The sequence below is a fragment of the Manacus candei genome, unplaced genomic scaffold, assembly GCF_025592945.1.
Source record: "Manacus candei isolate 608988 ecotype Guabito, Panama unplaced genomic scaffold, ASM2559294v1 h1tg000076l, whole genome shotgun sequence".
In the NCBI taxonomy this organism is placed as follows: domain Eukaryota; kingdom Metazoa; phylum Chordata; class Aves; order Passeriformes; family Pipridae; genus Manacus; species Manacus candei.
This window is the reverse complement of record NW_026138124.1, coordinates 632,531-652,503: the sequence shown is the minus strand read 5'-3', so window position 1 is coordinate 652,503 and position 19,973 is coordinate 632,531. Positions and strand designations below refer to the sequence as shown.

Here is a 19,973-nt window from a genome sequence, read left to right as displayed (position 1 = left end):
TCACACATGACTATCACTACAAGTCAGTGATGACAAGAAATGAAAGAAACTGTTCATAATGCTGTGTCATAAAAATTGTTTACCACTGGTTTTCTTAGCTACAGGAGTTTTATGAGATTACTTTGCCTTCGTAATCAGCACAAACATATTAAATATGACTAAAACAACAGAGAAAAGGGCTAACCTGACCCAGACAAAAGTACACCTAGGGTTAAGGCTCAGTTATTAGCCTACCTACTATTTTTGTAGTCAAATTTGCTGCTTGAAGGAACAGTAGGTTATTAAGACTCAAAACACTACGTTAACTTATACTTCAGGAAAAGTTTAATTCCTGCACACATGTTAAAGACACATTTTTATGGCATAATTGCTTTGCTTAATTTATATCCTTGATATTCATCTTAGTACAGTCTTTGATATACTTTTTACAACAGAAGACTATGAGTATATAATACAACATAACGGTGTTGCACTAGTGCAAACAGTTCTGTCTATATGCTTGTGTTACTGTCTGAACTAAGGACTTCTCTGGTATTACTAAAATTCACAGTTCAACCAGGTTGAGGGTGCCAGTTAGCATTTTGGGTTTGGGAGCAATTTCTTTGCAACTGTTTTTTCAGACATACAAGCTTTCAACACTTGGTTTAATTGGACATTTAAAAAAATGCTCTGAAGCCCAAGAAACAATAGAATTCAACTGAACAGAAAAACAAGTCGGGGAAAGATATTTACCAACCAGTGTTCGTGCAAAGGTACAATTCTTTCAAAACTTGATTCTTTTTCAATGTTAAACTTCTTTCTCCCAGTTTGAGAGGAAATGAATTCATGGGTGCAACTGGAAAAAAAAAATCTATTCCTGTAGTCTTAAATTTCCATGGTCATTTTTGCTATCTTTGGATGGGTGCTCAATGGAGACAAGACATGTAAGAGCATGAATCTGCTGAAAAGTATTCCTGATGGGAAAAGTGGATGGAATGTATTATTTTTGCACCACTATAATCACTATGTTCATCAGTTAATCTGATTTTGGAAAATACCATATATAAGCAATTATTCCACAGTACAGACAGTTCCCAGTAAACTCTTATCAGCTGTGGAAACTGTTGCCTTTTCTCTATATCTCAACAGACTAACACCTAGCTCAAGGTTTTTCCTTTGAAAACCAGTTGAATCAAATTAATTGACAGAGTGTTAGTAACATTGGCTTGGATAACCAGTGGAAAACTGCTGTCCCTCTGTAGCTAAAGAAAATTCAAATCCAGAGGAATTATTTGCAATGTGTTATTAGTAAAAGCAAATTGTAGCCACCACTAAGACTGACAAATATGAATATCATACTGTACTTGTACAACTCACACATTTGAAAACTTACCTCCTTTAGCTGTTTTGTCCAGTGGAACATCTGTTGAATTCAGAAGTTCCTCCCTAAAAGATTTAAGATACATGCTTAACAGTAACAGACACTTTGAGAAACCAGCCTCCAGTTACAGCCTCAAGTTACTACTGAAGGATCAGAAAAAAACCAACCAAACAAAAAACGCCTCAGGGGACATCATAATTCCCAACATTAAATTCCAATTAAGACCAAAGTAGCATAAAAGCTAATTGGAACACTACTAACAAAACATTTTTCATGCCTGATATCCATATCCACTTGAGCTATAACATTTCATGGTAACATACAGGTTCCATTAAACTTAACTCTAAGATACATTTCATAAGAAACAAAGATCCAAACCAAAAGTTTAATCTCTAAAAAGCAAAACTTCAAAGCAGACACTTCGGTTTCTCAAATACATCTAGTTTTATCCACATTTAAACAAACAAGAAATTAAGCATTCTGATGTTTCTCACAGAGCCAAACTGGTTTTTGAGCTGCTCTGGTTACCACATATTACAAAACCGATAAACAGCATAAAATGATTTCTGTTAACAACTAAGACAAATTTGACAAGAGACGGTGCCAGCATTGCATGGATACTAAAATCTATGCATAGTGTCTGATTTTAAGTCAGACAAAAGGTATATCTACACTTCTTCCTCTTTCCTAGTTATCTGCAAGCATCAGGATGACAGAAACTGGCCATGTACCTCTCAAATAGGAGCAACTAGCACAGGGGCAGGGGCTGTCATTACTCCCAATTCTGACCCTGACCACTGCAATCAGCAGATTCCTGTCCATTTCAAAAACTTGGATTAGGCCCTACACCACTAAACCCCAGGAAAACATGAGCTGATACTCACTGAAGCTTCCTTTAAGCTTCAAGCAGTCTCTAGGTGCACCTTAGGTGTCCTTCATGTATGCTACCTGATCTACCTCCAGGTACACACAAGACACACATCCAATTAAACCACAGGAACCAGTAGCTATATCTTGGCCTCAAGCCTGCCCTGGGAGATCCTCTATACAGATACAGCCATAGACACTTTGATACAGCGTTCCAGCAAGAAAAAAAAATAAAAACACAAGCTGAAATTTAGGCCAAGATCCTCAGATAGCATCAAATATGCCAGTCAATGGCTTTTAACAGGTACTGCAGCTGAAGAGATTTGAACAGTACAAAGAGATCTGCTCATGACAAGAAATCCATAATATTGAAGAGATCTGTCCAGAGAACTGCCCACACCACTGTGGTGTTCTGCTGGTCTGATAAGCTGAGTTTATCAGAGTGAACATCAACTAAAAATCCCTCCTTAGTATTGCAAATGAATATGTCAGTAGAAACCAGTCTGGAAGTTCTTGAAGATAAAATGAAGCAGAGAGGAGCCAGCAGAAAACAATGAGTAATGTACAGACAAAAATGCAAAGTTCCACACCTTTTAATCACAAATTTAATCCTCTCCTTTGCTAGAAGTATCCTCTCCAGCCGGGGAATGCCGTACGTGGATGGACGCCTGAAGGGGACACCTTCTGGCAGCCCTTCCACTTGTAAGTCTTCTGCAGTTGACTGGAAGAGTGAGTATGGGATAGACACTCGACCTTTTGCTTTTATAGCTTCAGCTTTGAGGAAAAAGAAGAATAAAAAGATTAGACTGGCTTGTGGCTCTAATCAAATTACCTGTTTGATATCACTCTGATAAACATTATAATTAGTAGATGGGCAATAACCCCTTAGCACATTTAAATATGCAAGCATTCATTGTTTTTGTTTTGTAGCAAAATCACTCTGATTCACAGTAAACAAGCTGCAGATGTAGATCCTCCTCTTTTCCCTTTACTCTGTAAATGTTTCTTAACAGTTAACAGTTCATAACAACTGCACCTGTTAAGAGTGAAGAGTCACACTATTTTCGTTTTGTTTAATAGCTCATTTTGAAAGATGAAGTTACCTAGACTTAATTATAAACCAAGCATGTTTCAGTTCACTAGCTCTTACTATTATTATTTGTTACTAATATTGGCTTACAAAAGTCATTAAAGCCTTGGAGGAGGGGCACACATACCTTCTTTTTCAGTGAATTCCTAAAGTTGTGGTTTATTTTAGAAATCCAAGGAACCACTAAGGAAATAAACAATACACTTCTAACACTACTGAAAAAAGCATGGCCTTACTAATGAGGTCTTTGAAGCAAATGGAAAGCAAATAACTGACTCAGCCACAGATGGAAAATAACCTCCGTGTATTTAAGTTATGAGGACCATAATCATATCAATACATGTATCAGGCTGGCAAATACTGGAGAATGACACAAGGCTTTGCAAATATGAAGAGGGCTGATTTCTTTATACTCCCAAGGGTATGTTAACTTTGTAAGCCATGCAACAAATAGTTTGGTACATTCTGTTGTTTTGCTATGGAAATTAGATGTAAAAAATTATTTGAGAAGACAAAAGCCAAGCTAAGGCCAAATTAGAGTACAGTGATGTTGTGGCAGCATTTCTGAAAGCAAAACTACTCTGGGCACCTTTTCAAGCAACTTAATGTCATGTCTAAGTGGCCCGTGGTTCAGACATTGTCTATGCAAAATGCTCTCATTAACTCACAAATGCAATAAAACAGTGTAAGTTTTAAAGCTACGTGGGTAACACACTCTTTCAACCACTTGGAACCAGAATATTTCTAGGGATGTTTATCACAAAATAGGCAAACGTTGAAAACAAGTACATTTCTTAGTACAGTTTACTATTAGTCTTGTACATATGTCATCTTAGTCTTGTATGTATCTTAGTCTTCTATGCTGATCGGAACTGTGTATCAAAGTTTTAGAAAACTGCAAGAACGGTGTTTCAATTAGACTTGGTTTCAACTGGCAAATACAAGATGGCCAAAACTGGAGACAGAGAATAGAATCATAGAGATGGACACGAACCTGAAGATGAATCTTAGCAAATAGACTAATGAAACCCTATTCAAACACATGCCAAAGGTGCTCCAGAACAATCAAAAGAGCTGCTGTGTATCACCTCAGTCCTTCATTAATGTAGATTTTTATTGCAGTCATATACCTCTTTCAAGAAATTAAAAAGAAAATTATTCTCAGCCCTGGGGGCTGTTGTGGCATGTGGTGAAAAGCGCAACAAATCCAGCAGACAAGCTCAGGGTAACAGATCAACATCACTAAAATCCAGATCACTACCAAGCATCAAGTAAGAACAGCTTCACAGGAACAGAAATCCTCTCTGTTTACGTAAGTAACTAATAACAGGTAAGTTTTTACAGGTGAGAGTCTTTATTTCTCTTAAATCAGCAAATTTTTTAGCCAGTACACTTCATAGAGCCTAAAAACACCATCAGCATCACAGTCTGCAGTGAAGCTTCTCAGATTTGGAATCTTACATGTTTTTGCATAGAAATTCTAGTGAATACAGCTTTCATTTTTATGAATTAGTCTGTATATGTAAAGTCACTAACAAGTAAACCCATTTAGTTTTCATCTAGACACAAAACTATATTTTCAGACACATCAGTTGCAATGGATTACAGTGACTGACATTGCTAAAACACTTTGGAGCTACAAAAGCCAACAAATTTGAAGAGCATTCTGGGAATTCTGGACATCCATAACTCATTTCAGTAAATGGGAGATTGCATGCCCATACAGAAAGAACTAGAGTCTGATAAGGAATTGGTTTGTGAATCAAAGCAATATTGTCATCCACAGGGAAAAGGGGATAACTTAATACCAGATGCCCTGCTATGGAAAGTCAGGAATAGCTCAGTATTCCACAGACTACACAGGAGATTTTTAGGCTGACTATGTGCAAACACCAAAATCAAAATTAAAGCAATTCACTAAGAATGATGCTCCTTTTTAGAGCAATTAAAATACAGTGAATGAGACCCTGAACTTGATGTGAGTTGCTTTCAGTGGGCTGTTTAAATGTCAGATGATAGTCACACCCGAAACATGTAATAACTCCAAATCACAAGGTCCATTCTGAAAGCACTTCCACTTTTTGTGGTAGATGAGCACCACCATTTATTTTGAAATCTTTGCTGATGCTGTTTTAGTCTGTGATACTGGGACATAAAATATATCTACATGCAGCATCTGGAAACAAATTCCAAGGTCTAACATGTCTGATCCTTTTTCTTTCCAAGAGCCATTAACATATAATTTTTGCTTCACTGCAAATCAGTCATAATCAGACAGGAACAATCAATGAGTGGCAACCTCTCCCTAGAGCCATTCTAACAAGATTCTTTCATGTAAGAACTCGGTGTAATTACAGAAAAAAGGACAGCTCTCTCAAATGTGGTTGCCTAAGACATGAGCATGCTGGAGTTCCAGGAAACTGAACAAAACTAGTACCAAGTTTTGCACTTTGGTGCCAAACGGAGACACTCCATTTTGAAATTACTCTGCTAATCAAAAAAGCTACTTTCCCCAGTTTTACGTCTTTTAGCAGTATTTAACCCTTTGGTGCTGTCAGTTCAGGTGTACTCCTGAGCCAACAAGATACAAGCCAAAGGGCTGTCACAGTAAGAACTAGAGGCAATGGTTTGGAATGGTGTGTAGCACATACCGTATTTTTTTTCAAACAGCTCTTCAACTTGCTTTCTCAAGTCTGTAATTCGTGCATTCCATTTCTCTGCAAAGAGAAGGACATGTCAGACTACAAACAAAACTGAGGATCTCTTGTAAAGTCTGTGTTACCAATGAAATATGCAGTGTGCTTTTACTGCTCACTTGCATACAGGTGACTGCAGAGTACAGTACAGGCTATACTTTAAAGCAAATGGATATGTTCAGGAAAAAAAAAAAGTACAGAATAAATTCTTTAAGATTACTACGAATCTTGTATATTAAATCGAGTTAAAAAAACCACAACACAAACCAGGCTAAAGTAACTTCCAAAACTGGTTTCTCTTCAACGGATCAGTCAGCAGCTCTCATAGCCATCAGGGGTAAAGGCAGTTTGTAGCTGCTGTTGATAGTTATCTAAATTTGTGTGCTGAAAAGCTTAATTATTGAAGATTGATAAAGCATACAGTGAGTACATGGAGTTGTTTTGGTGCAAATCTGTATAACTATCTGGGTCAGGAGGCATTGTGCCATCCTCTACCTTAACCCAGCATTTCTCCAAGTCCTGGTGTTGCAAAACATCCTCATAAATCCTACTTCTGAAAGAAGATACAGACTGCAAGACAGAAGTTATCCAAATCCAGTCCTGTGTTACATGGACAACTGGATTAAATGGTAGAATTTTAACACTTAATTTCCTGCCTGTGACAGAGCACACGTTTTCACTGCTTTTTTGTACTATCTCAATGCTTTTAGGAAAATTCCACAACTCTTTTGTAGATGTTACCAGATGTCGTCTGGTCTTTTAAGAAAGAATTAAGCAAGTGTACTTACAGCTTATTTCTTACTCCAAAGACTTGAATCTAGTAACTACAGAGGTCAAAAAATGACGCCATTCAAGCTATGACACTTCCAGTTGTCAAAAAATACTTAGACAAGATAGAGGACTGAATTTTGAGTCTCTATCAAAAGGGACTTAAATATTCATTCTCAGACCAATGTACACAGCTTTGGTGTCCATATTTAATCTTTTTTTTTTTAATGTAGCTTCATGGATATCAACAGAACAGAATGCTTTAGATGTAGGCAAGAATTAGACCTTTTTTAACAGGGAAAGGGTATTTTGGCATGCTGCCTTGCATCCACACAAACTCTTAATTCTAGTTACCTGGCAGATTTTGAAATTACATTCTTGTGGATAAATTTATACAATTACTTCTGCCACCCCTCTACTGCTACCCTGTACTGCACAGCCTCTTATGTGATAAACACATTGTGAGCTCAATGTTTTCTATTCCTGTGTCGCTTTCTCCTTACAATATTCCCTCCTTTAACTTCAGATATAGACCTAGATGAAGCTCTCTCTGATTTTAGCACAACCACCAACTGCATTTTCTGTTGACCAGTGGAACAATGGATTAACAGCAGCTTTAGCAGAAAAGCCAGGAAAATATGAGCCAGAACTGGCTGGTCTAAAGGGGAAACCCTACTTTACTCCACAGAGCTGGTGAACACACATGGACAGTCATGGAGCAAGGGTTTTAAAAGGCATCTGTGTGACTCAGGAGTGGAACTGAGGAAAGCATTAACAGTTGAGATCCTGTCAGTTCGTCAAGCTCTAAGGCAGACTCGAGAAATGATCTCCTCTAAAACTCAGGCTGTTTTTTGTTAGAAGGAGAACAGGCAGAAACAATGTCATACCATATTACAAACCAACCATATAGAAGCATACAAATAATACTGAATATTGGTGGTTGCACAATTTTAGGAGACACTGCTCCTACCCCGACTGTTCTCCTACATAAGCCATTAAGCTATCAAGGCTTCATTTTTCTCAGTTTCCAAATCTCACTATCACTGGTCAAATATACCATGTGGATCTTTTCAATCTCCTACTTTCATGTCCCTCTCCCTCCAATGGAAACACTACAGGGATTCATAATCAATTACACATTACAGGCATTTTTGTTTGGAATGGTGAATACACAGAGAACAGGAAACTGGAAAAAAAAATCATAAACTGGCTCACATTTTGGTCAGCACACTGTTTTTTTGGCTACTTTTATACTTTATTAGTAAATCGAACAACAGAGATATTTAAAAATTCAGAGGGATTATCAGGTAACCAGTGTGATTTTTTAATCTGATTGTCAGCATTACTAACCCCTTGGATCCTGACCAATTACTGTAAAAACATTCTTTCATCACACACTTTGTGCTCACATAGCAAAGTTAAAGACCTATCACAAAACTAAGCTCTGTTTTAGTAACCACCACAAAGCAATTTAGTTTTCCTGTAGGCACCAAAAAAACCGGTGGTTTCCTTCTATTCCTCCATAAACACCTTCTGATACACCATCCCAGTTAAATAACAACCCTGAAAACTTCCCCCGTTTGTCCACAGTCTCCTCAATTTATCCATTCTCTGCTCCTTTGGATATGTTCCAGATAACATCCACTACAGCTGAGGAAACCTGCACAGTGTACATACATTGATGCTCAGGTACTAGGCACTCTACTATTCCCATATCCATGCCATAGAGTACTCCATGGGGAAATAAAACAGAAAACACACAACTCAGCATAGAAAACAGAGAGCAACTCTAAGCATGCTGCAAGCTGGTAAAACCTGTGCTCAACAGTGTGCCAAAATGGGGAAAAAACATACACACTTCCCATCACTGTCGTAGTCAGACAACAGCTAGGGGGACTTTATTCCCCACTAAAATAGTTTAACACAACTGTAAGACACAACTTGAGGCTTCTGACCTTTTTATAAAATTTCTTAAGAAAGCAAAAGAACGTGGAAAGTGATTTTTACTGACAATGTCAGTTCCTTTCAGCAATGATATTTTTTAACCTCAAACAGCTGGTTCAGATTTTTTTTGAAATCCAACCTCCCTTCCCAGAGATTATCAAATTCTATCAAACATTTTAATAGACATTTGTTACAATTATTTTGTTTTTCTGTCTCCACAAAACTAAGAGCACAGTTCATTATTCACCCTGTTTCTCAGGCCACTTGGGCTACCTGATCAATCAATCAAGACATCAAGGAAGTCCCTCCAACCCAAACATCTCATTGCTGTTATGTAAAATACTGAAAGTCCTTATCAGATGAGACAGATTTCTCTCTCAAGCATCTATACCCCCTTTCCAGTTTTCTGAGTGCATGTGCCTTTGTCATTCTGCAGAATGACAAAGCTTCTCGTGATAGAATTAATCACCTCCTTTCTCCTGTCCCATTAGCTAATATTAGACTTGGTTATCAAAGGTGCAAAGTCTTCTGAAATATCCGAACACCAGCACTGAAACTACGAACAGTTGTTATTTTTTCCATTAGAGAAAATGAAGTATCTTTCTCTGAAGCTTCTCACATTCATTTTGTGTTTTAAACAGACCTGGAAACACTATACAGAAATGCCACTTTCTGTAGGTGAACCCCAAAGTGAACATGAGGGGTAATAACGCCAATACAAAGTAGGAAACCCAGGAGTAAAGATGTCTGAAAAACCCGTGAGCTGTAAATCCCTGTAATCTAAGTGCAGAGTGGGTGGTTTAGAACAAAATTTTCTTGAGAATAGCTCAGAGCAATAAACTAAGTCAACTCAGAGCAACAGTGAGCAGATAAGCTCTGAGATGCTCTTAAACTGGTGTTTCAACATTGCAAGCTCAACTAAAATTTTTATTGCCCTAAAAGCTAATTACCTTTGCTCTACATCTCTAACCAACATCACTCTTCATATCTCTTACAAAAACTGTTGTCACGCAAAGCTTAAATGCTGTTTTCTGCTGAGAGAATATATATAGGGAAAGCTTTGCAAGAGTAAGTGGTAAGTATTGTACTCGCCAATGCCATTATGTTCTCTGGTAGCACCCAAAAATAATGTTAAATATGGAAGTGGCTACTAGTAGTAATGACCTTAAAAGACGACAACTCACAATACTTTATTATTTTGGCTGAAATTAGCATTAAATACATGTTTCATACAATACAAATGTCAGAAGGAAGATCCAAGGGGACTTTTCAATTCACCTCAAATTCCAGAATTCCTAAGAAACATCTCAAATAATGTGCCAAAGGACATATTCCAGACTGCACAGAACCTTATAAAAGCAGACAGATGAATGGGCTACACGTCCAGAAACCAAAATAAACCAAAGAATTAAGGAGAGGTAAAGGACTTCCAAAATATCCCCAGGAAAGCATCTTTGACCAGAGTAACCACGGCATGTGGATGCATTTCTGTGGAGAAATCTACATAAGGAAGCATGAAAGAACACCACCAAAAAGATCCCAACTTTCTGTGTGTCCATTCACTTGCTCACTTTGAAGAACAAAAAGGAACAGAGGTAGCCGATGATGATGATTATACTCCTGCAATACATCTAAAAAGAGCCCTGGGCTCTTAAATGAATGCTTGCACAGCTGTGTCTCGCTCCTGCAACATGACATGGCCTGACACCTCTTCAGAAAACCAAGCAGAGAGAAAAAAAATTTTAATTTTTTATCTTACCAAAATTGAATTCTCCAACTTTTCTTCTCTCAGAATTGCCAGCTTCATTAGTCGACTTGGTCCTTTTTCGTCTCTTATATGAGGGCATATAGTCGTCATCATCTTAAAGAAACATAAAAATTGAACACTGGTTCAATGTCCAGACAACTCATGTGCAATGCTGGAACTGCTTTGAATTTCAAAGCTCTAATGCAAGTATTGGACTGGGCTTATCAGGGCACCAAACTGTGCAACACATTACTTATGTGAGAAACTTTAGAAAGCTCCTCTTCCTACCCCTGTAGGAACAACCTGTGCAAGACGGACTCTGTAAGGCACAAGACAGCAAAAAGCACAGCAGCTTCTGTACTTCCTAAGGAAAACAACATTGTGTTTTGAAACATGACTGCAAACCTCACAATCATAAAATGACCATGCAACAGCAAAAGGAAATCAGGAAATAAACTGTGCAGATATTGACTACATTTTTTTTATCTAACTGGAAGTAGTACCCTTCCACTAGAAAGTCTCGCAACAACAGTACCTAAGTTTTGTCTTGAAGAGCTCAAAGGTGCTAAAACCAGTTTCGAAACACTGTAAAACTAATGGACACAAATGAAAACTCATGTAACAGGTCAACTCCACCTAAAACACACACAGATGGACAGACAGGAAAACTGCAAATGCAGGAATTTTTGCGTGAGCTGCTACTCAGCCAGTCACTTCTCAATCCAACCCTATCCTCCTTAGGTTCCTGAGCTAGGAAGACTGTCCAATTCCCAACACCTGCAACCTTAATGGAAAATGAACCATTTCAACAGACAAAGACAATTTCACATAAAGAATAGCAGGTACCCAGGTCACTAAGGGTATAGTTCACTTTGCAAGAATAACATGACATATTGACACACCTTGTACCTATGTAGTTGTATTATATTCCGTCAGACAAAACCCCTCCAAATCATTTTTACTTTTGCGGAAAGACTTTTACGGATACACAGAACTTAATGACTCCTCTCTTATTACCTCTTCTGTTGAGGTAATAAGAACTCTTCTATAAGAGTTACTTTATTGCTGGATGACAAAAAGGTAATAGTAATGCCAGAAGTGTCAGTTTCTGTCCTAAATGCCCCTGCCTATTTCCTAGATTGCTAATTGGGTGGTCTCAATCCTAATCGAATTCCAGAAACAAGCACTGCAAAGCCACTCGCAGAAGTGCTGTAAAGCAGCCACAGGACATGTAATCCACAAACACAAGAAACAGAGCTGACTCCCAACCAAGATCCTAGACTGAAAACAACAGCAACACTGGGCAGTGGCTTTAGTGCCATTCAGATGAGAAAGGCAAGTGGCAAGTACAAAGGTTTTTCTCTCGTATTTATCGCTATGAGGCAAATAAATTGAGGCTTCACTTATGCCACCTGTGACACAGCCCTTCTGTTCTGGTACAGTTCTTCCCAGAAGCGAGTGTTCACCAGAAATTTTATATAGCTACAGTGTGCTTACAAAACAATGTGTTCTTCAGAATGAATGAAAGTTATAACATCCTGTGTGTTCAAGGAGTATTCTTCATTACCAACACTTGAAATGAACGTGAAAGATGCAAACTGCTGCCTGGCATCATTTCAAAACCAGCCCAGGAAGTCCAATATCCTTCAGCATATTGTAGCTTTATAAAACTTCTGGACTAGGTCTGTTTACCAAGCAGTGCACAATCCAAGCTGCAGTCAACACTGGCACATAAGTCTGTTTATTCAGTGACAAGTAACCCAGGCACTGGAAAGCATTTTTTGAATATGCCCAACAGACTGAAATCAATGAACCACTGAACTGACCTTCTTCATTGGAGAACTCAACCTCAGAATCCTCACTTGTTTCTGACGAGTCATGCTGGGAGGAAGCTGAAAGGGGAAAACAGGGCTGCTGAATGATGGACACAGAAAAGGGTTTTCTAACCAAACACTCCACGATTCTGCATTGAAACTAACATTTGTCAGAGAAACCCCTGGCACTCACTGCAGGCAACAAAAGCAGAAGCAAAGATATTTTACCAAAAGCCTTGAAGCAATTCCAGACAAGGGTAAGGAGGTGAGGATTACACTTGCTAAACCATGTGTGCAGCAGTGCAGAGTTGGTGGCAAGGACAGTAGGAAATCCCTTGTTCTTGGCTTAGAAGGATTAATACAATCATCAATATTTTTCTCTTTGTTATCAAGGATTACTGAAAATATAAACAAAGGCTGTGTGCCACCACAGATTAGGCATTTCTTTATCATTTACACAGCCTCTGGCTGTTGCACTGTAATGACCACCATAACAGGCTGCAAGGCCAATAATGAAACACAGGAGGGAAATTCATGATCACAAAGGCTTTTGTTGGGGCCATGTGCACCAACAAAACAAACAGGATTAGGCCTATCAACACTCGGTGTGAGAAACAGCAATTTACATTCAACTGCAGTAAAGTTTAAAAAACTACAGGCAGCTAGATCAGAAACTATACCAACATTAAGCAGCAGGGTATGAAGGAACGTGTTTTACTTATTCTGGCACAGTAATGCTGCACTTGTGCATTTTCAAGAGCATCTGCTTTCAGATCTCCGTAAGATGGAGTATGATATCGCTTTGGGAGCAAGTTGGAAGGAATCTCTGCTTCAAAGGCCCTTCATGTGATGTTGTCTATAGTAGACGTTCAGCAGCATCTCCTGAGACACCTTAACTGGAGTATATTTGAACTATGTCAAACAGATCATCCCGTCCATGGAAAACAGGGAATGATGTTTTGCTCTAATTCCGAGTGAGTGCTGGGTAGATAACTACCAAATGCAAAGTACAACAAATCAAAAGAATTAGGTGGTCTTTCTTTTAGTAGACATGAACATAAAATACAGTCATGTCCTACTTACAGAGGCCTGGACCTGTTTATCACTATGTGGGTATAACCAAAACTCTGTATTCTACACCCTCTGTGTCATTTCTAATGGACTGGTAATAGTGGACCGTTTGCAGCAGCTGTCCAGGGCACACCTGACACCTCAGGCTACAAACTGGGTGTTGAAGAACCCTGAGATGCAGGTGAGTGATTTTTTGTCTTCACACCAGTGACTCAGCTGTGGTAACTCCCCTCCAGGGAGGCATTAGCACCTTCACACCCAGCCTGAGAGGGTCATCTCTGCTATTGGGCCATAAGGGATGGGCATAATAGGCAGCTGCAATGACCTAGGCCATCAAAGATTCCAAAAATATCCCAGGACTCACAGAGTTAAATCACCCATTGTGAAACTTCCTGCCCTGGAGGATGTACTAGGCATTCCCACCTGAACCTGAGAATATATAATCCTCCAGCTTTGGGACTTCTGGTACCACTCTTCGGATCCAGAGGAGGACAAGAACTTCAACAGGACTCTGACTGCCACTCTCCACAAGACGGCAGTCATTACTTCTGCAGAACTGCGACCATCATCTGGACCAACAGGCTTCCTTTCCTTTTACTTTGCACCCGGGGGGGCCACGTGGTAACAGCAAATGAACACCATTCTCTTCTTGTCACAGGGGGCTGGGTTATACAGCTGCCTTTGGGGGGTAAAACTAGTTTTTGCTCTATCATTCTATTTATTGTAATCTTTTTAGTAAATTGCAACTCTGACTTATAATCTCTCTTGAGTTGGGTTCATTTCTCCTGCCGCTTTACTTTTAAACCAGCACAGGTCACAAAAATAACTGTCACATCAACTGACTGCTTAGAACACTTTGAGAGCATCAGAAGAGTTTAAAAAAAATAATAAAAGATTCTAGCATGCCCCAGAGTGGTGTGACTTGAGAGATTAAAACAAAACCAAAATCACAAAAGGCAACCTTGTGGAAATATGAAAAGAGAAATGTCGTTGGAGAAGAAGTACAACTCCAATTAAGATGACACCTTTTCAAATATTTCAGTAAAAAAATCCCAACCGATTACGTTAATTTATTCTCACAAAAAAACCCATTTCACATCTCTGATCTTCTAACGGTGTTTCCACATCTGTTCCTTCACTGCAATCTGAACACTGGTGGCTTCCTTTATACATATCAGGTAAAAAACATATACCTGACTAGGCTGTCTACTATAAAAGTAGACAGATGAATGGGCTATGTGTCCAGAAACCAAAACAAACAAAGGAATAAAGGAGAGGTAAAGGACTTCCAAAAAATCCCCGGGGAAGCGTCTTCGACCAGAGTAACCACGGCGTGTGGGTGCATTTCTGTGGAGAACTCTACTTAAGGGATCATGAAAGAACACCACCAAAAAGATCCCAACTTTCTGTGTGTCCATTCACATGCTCACTTTGAAGAACTAAAAGCAACAGAGGTAGCCTATGATGATGATTATACTCCTGCAATACATCTACAAAGAGCCCTGAGCTCTTAAATGAATGCTTGCACTGGTGTGTCTCGCTCCTGCAGCATAATATCTTTTTATAAAACCAAGCAGAGAGAAGAAATATGCTTTACTGTAGGTGTGTTACCCTTTCAGAAGAATTTGTAACGAGGAGTTAGAACTTGTTTTCCCTAAGGTAGTCCCTCCTGCCCAAGAGTACACTTTAAAAAACAACTGGATGTTTTCCCTTCCCTTCACCTTTTGCATTCCAGAGAAAAAGCTGCAGTCTCTCTCTCTGGGCTGAGGAGAGAGAAACCCTCATGGGTGTTACAGGCCATGCTGGCGGTGAGCCTGGGGGAAGGAGGCCAGAGAAGAAAACAAGCCTGGCAGAGATCAGGAGGCAGGAGTTTCTCAGGCCCAGCATTTTCCTCAGCTGGGGCAGATTTTGTTTTGTCAGTTTTTGTGTTCTTACCTTGGAAATAAACCTTTTTTGGGATCGTTCCAACGCCTTGGCATTTTGGGGGGATACCTGCGTGTATCTCACTCTACACTTACCAACATTGCACTCTTCCGCTTTTCTTCTCCCAGAATTGTCAGCTCCATTAGTTGACTGGGCACTTTTTGGTCTCTCGTTATGGGGCAGATAGTCATCATCATCTTAAAGAAACATAAAAATTGAACACTGGTTCAATGTCCAGACAACTCATGTGCAATGCTGGAACTGCTTTGAATTTCAAAGCTCTAATGCAAGTATTGGACTGGGCTTATCAGGGCACTAAACTGTGCAACACATTACTTATGTGAGAAACTTTAGAAAGCTCCTCTTCCTACCCCTGTAGGAACAACCTGTGCAAGACGGACTCTGTAAGGCACAAGATAGCAAAAAGCACAGCTGCTTCTGTACTTCGTGTTTTGAAACATGACTGCAAACCTCACAATCATAAAATGACCATGCAACAGCAAAAGGAAATCAGGAAATAAACTGTGCAGATATTGACTACATTTTTTTTATCTAACTGGAAGTAGTACCCTTCCACTAGAAAGTCTCGCAACAACAGTACCTAAGTTTTGTCTTGAAGAGCTCAAAGGTGCTAAAACCAGTTTCGAAACACTGTAAAACTAATGGACACAAATGAAAACTCATGTAACAGGTCAACTCCACCTAAAACACACACAGATGGACAGACAGGAAAACTGCAAATGCAGGAATTTTTGCGTGAGCTGCTACTCAGCCAGTCACTTCTCAATCCAACCCTATCCTCCTTAGGTTCCTGAGCTAGGAAGACTGTCCAATTCCCAACACCTGCAACCTTAATGGAAAATGAACCATTTCAAGAGACAAAGACAATCAATTTCACATAAAGAATAGCAGGTACCCAGGTCACTAAGGGTATAGTTCACTTTGCAAGAATAACATGACATATTGACACACCTTGTACCTATGTAGTTGTATTATATTCTGTCAGACAAAACCCCTTCAGACCATTTTTGCTTTTGTGTAAAGGCATTTACCAAGATCAGACGGGATCGGGTATTTTCGGGGTGGTATGGCCATAACGTTTGGCGTAATAAACACTTGAAGAAAAGTACTAAGATCAGTGTTTACACAGCCATAGTGCTGTCTACTCTTTTATATGGTTCCGAATCATGGGTCATCTACCGCCACCACCTGCAACTCCTAGAATGCTTCCATCAACACTGCCTCTGTACAGTCCTTAACGTCCACTGGTCAGATTATGTGACCAATACATCTGTTCTAGAACAAGCAGCAGTCACAAGTATTGAGGCCATGTTGATGAGAACACAGCTGTGCTGGGCAGGGCACGTCTCCAGGATGAAGGACCAACCACTGCCTCCCTAAGATCTTGCTCTATGGTGAACTGGCCACTGGCTGCTGTAAGAGAGGAGCCCCGAAGAAAAGATACAAGGACTCCCTGAAACAACATCTCATCCTTGGCCATATTGATCACCATAACTGGTCTACTCTCCAATCAGGAGTTCTGGAGACACATCATCTATAACACTGCTGCTTCTTTTGAGAATACATGCAGAATCACTCTCGACGAGAAAAGACAAGGTAGAAAGAATCATGCCTTGCAGAATATACCACCTAAGGAGTGTTTCTGCTGTGCCTTTTGCAATCGGATGTGTCTATCTCGTATTGGCCTTTTTAGCCACCAGTGTGGTTTGTTAACAAATGTGAATAGAGCCTTTCCCAAATCTTCGTTCACGAAACCCAGCCATGATGATGATGAAAAGCCTTTACGTGTACACAGAACTTAATGACTTATTGCCTCTTCTGTTGAGGAAATGTAGGAGTTATTTTATTACTAGATGACAAAAAGGTAATAGTAATGCCAGAAGTATCAACTTTGTCCTAAATGCCCCTGCCTATTTCCTAGATTGCTAATTGGGTGGTCTCAATCCTAATCGAATTCCAGAAACAAGCACTGCAAAAGCCACTCGCAGAAGTGCTGTAAAGCAGCCACAGGACATGTAATCCACAAACACAAGAAACAGAGCTGACTCCCAACCAAGATCCTAGACTGAAAACAACAGCAACACTGGGCAGTGGCTTTAGTGCCATTCAGATGAGAAAGGCAAGTGGCAAGTACAAAGGTTTTTCTCTCGTATTTATCGCTATGAGGCAAATAAATTGAGGCTTCACTTATGCCACCTGTGACACAGCCCTTCTGTTCTGGTACAGTTCTTCCCAGAAGCGAGTGTTCACCAGAAATTTTATATAACTACAGTGTGCTTACAAAACAATGTGTTCTTCAGAATGAATGAAAGTTATAACATCCTGTGTGTTCAAGGAGTATTCTTCATTACCAACACTTGAAATGAACGTGAAAGATGCAAACTGCTGCCTGGCATCATTTCAAAACCAGCCCAGGAAGTCCAATATCCTTCAGCATATTGTAGCTTTATAAAACTTCTGGACTAGATCTGTTTACCAAGCAGTGCACAATCCAAGCTGCAGTCAACACTGGCACATAAGTCTGTTTATTCAGTGACAAGTAACCCAGGCACTGGAAAGCATTTTTTGAATATAAAAATGCCCAACAGACTGAAATCAATGAACCACTGAACTGACCTTCAAGAGTGACCTCGACCTCAGGATTCTCACGTGTTTCTGACGAGTCATGCTGGGAGGAAGCTGAAAGGGGAAAACAGGGCTGCTGAATGATGGACACAGAAAAGGGTTTTCTAACCAAACACTCCACGATTCTGCATTGAAACTAACGTTTGTCAGAGAAACCCCTGGCACTCACTGCAGGCAACAAAAGCAGAAGCAAAGATATTTTACCAAAAGCCTTGAAGCAATTCCAGACAAGGGTAAGGAGGTGAGGATTACACTTGCTAAACCACGTGTGCAGCAATGCAGAGTCGGTGGCAAGGACAGTAGGAAATCCCTTGTTCTTGGCTTAGAAGGATTAATACAATCATCAATATTTTTCTCTTTGTTATCAAAGATTACTGAAAATATAAACAAAGGCTGTGAGCCACCACAGATTATGCATTTCTTTACCATTTACACAGCCTCTGGCTGTTGCACTATAATGACCACCATAACAGGCTGCAAGGCCAATAATGAAACACGGGAGGGAAATTCATGATCACAAAGGCTTTTGTTGGGGCTGTCAGAGACTGAAGTGTTCGATGATTTTTGCATTCTCGGAGACTTTTGCAGGCTTTTGACTTTTTGATAGGCAACTGGGCCCATCCCCCCTCCTCCAGCGCAGAAGATGTGAAGCCCCGAAAAGGCGGGAAGAGCCGAGCTTGCAGGTTTTTGACTGTTGCACTGTACCTCTGATGGCCCATGGGAGCCCATCTCCCCCGCCAGTCGGGAAAAGGGCGGGAACCAGGCCAGACACTGCAGCTCTTGGGCAGGGCCCAGGGAGAGGCTGGAGGCTGGAGGCATGGCCCGTGACACTGACCATGGATATGATAATTCATAACTTCTTGGAGTGTGGGGGCTTCCCTCCTTCACCCCCAGCAGATCAAGGCCACCACTTCAAGTGACAGACATGGAAGCTGCAACTATCAAGTTTCATCGCTGGACCCCGTGGGCGGTGACTATGGACATCTGTCCACTCTCAGCTTTTCTTTCCCTTACTCTCCCTTGCTCTTATCCTGCCTTTCTCTCCCCATGCATTTTTCTCCTCCCCAGAAAAGTTATGACAGCACCCAAAAATGTTAACTTACCTATTGATTCAAAATTGTTAAAATAAATCTTATCAATATATGTTTTCATACACCGATTATTTAGTGTCGTTTTGCTTTAATCCACCCCAAAGGAATTTTTGATAAAACCTGGGTTACCCCCTCCCGCCTCTTTTCCTGGGGCGTGTCATAACAGGGGCCATGTGCACCAACAAAACAAACAGGATTAGGCCTATCAACACTCGGTGTGAGAAACAGCAATTTACATTCAACTGCAGTAAAGTTTAAAAAACTACAGGCAGCTAGATCAGAAACTATACCAACATTAAGCAGCAGGGTATGAAGGAACGTGTTTTACTTATTCTGGCACAGTAATGCTGCACTTGTGCATTTTCAAGAGCATCTGCTTTCAGATCTCTGTAAGATGGAGTATGATATCGCTTTGGGAGCAAGTTGGAAGGAATCTCTGCTTCAAAGGTCCTTCACGTGATGTTGTCTATAGTAGACGTTCAGCAGCATCTCCTGAGACACCTTAACTGGAGTATATTTGAACTATGTCAAACAGATCATCCTGTCCATGGAAAACAGGGAATGATGTTTTGCTCTAATTCCGAGTGAGTGCTGGGTAGATAACTACCAAATGCAAAGTACAACAAATCAAAAGAATTAGGTGGTCTTTCTTTTAGTAAACATGAACATAAAGTACGGTCAGAAAAAGAACTGTCACATCAACTGATCACTTAGAACCTTCTTGAGAGCATCAGAAAAATTTGAAAAAATAATCAAAGGTACACAAATTTTTGAAATTTAAGAACAGCCACAAGACTAGCAAATGGTCCATCCAGTTCAGTACCAATTCCCTGAGAAACAGTCGTAATTAAGAGACTTACGCAAAAAAGCCAAAGCAGATAGTAACAAAGTTCTGGAAGAAAACTCCCAGATGGAACATTTCTTCTTAAGTCACTCTAGTGGGTTGACCCTGGCTG

At 39.9% G+C, this 19,973-nt stretch overlaps 1 protein-coding gene across 50 annotated transcripts in view; it reads right to left on the bottom strand.

Annotated features, from left to right (window-relative positions):
* The window catches only part of GTF2I (general transcription factor IIi), a 107,322-nt gene that overhangs the window by 21,705 nt on the left and 65,644 nt on the right, over positions 1 to 19,973 (bottom strand). For 31 of the 50 annotated variants that reach the window (XM_051809545.1, XM_051809523.1, XM_051809524.1 and 28 more), the window contains 7 exons: positions 17,918 to 17,980; positions 15,376 to 15,477; positions 12,299 to 12,364; positions 10,485 to 10,586; positions 5,969 to 6,034; positions 2,818 to 3,001; positions 1,373 to 1,425 (listed from right to left, as the gene is read on the bottom strand). In XM_051809545.1, coding sequence (XP_051665505.1) covers positions 1,373 to 1,425; positions 2,818 to 3,001; positions 5,969 to 6,034; positions 10,485 to 10,586; positions 12,299 to 12,364; positions 15,376 to 15,477; positions 17,918 to 17,980 — 636 coding nt within the window. The remainder of the gene's footprint in view (positions 1 to 1,372; positions 1,426 to 2,817; positions 3,002 to 5,968; positions 6,035 to 10,484; positions 10,587 to 12,298; positions 12,365 to 15,375; positions 15,478 to 17,917; positions 17,981 to 19,973) is intronic. The other 19 variants (XM_051809525.1, XM_051809528.1, XM_051809541.1 and 16 more) reach the window with 3 other exon arrangements.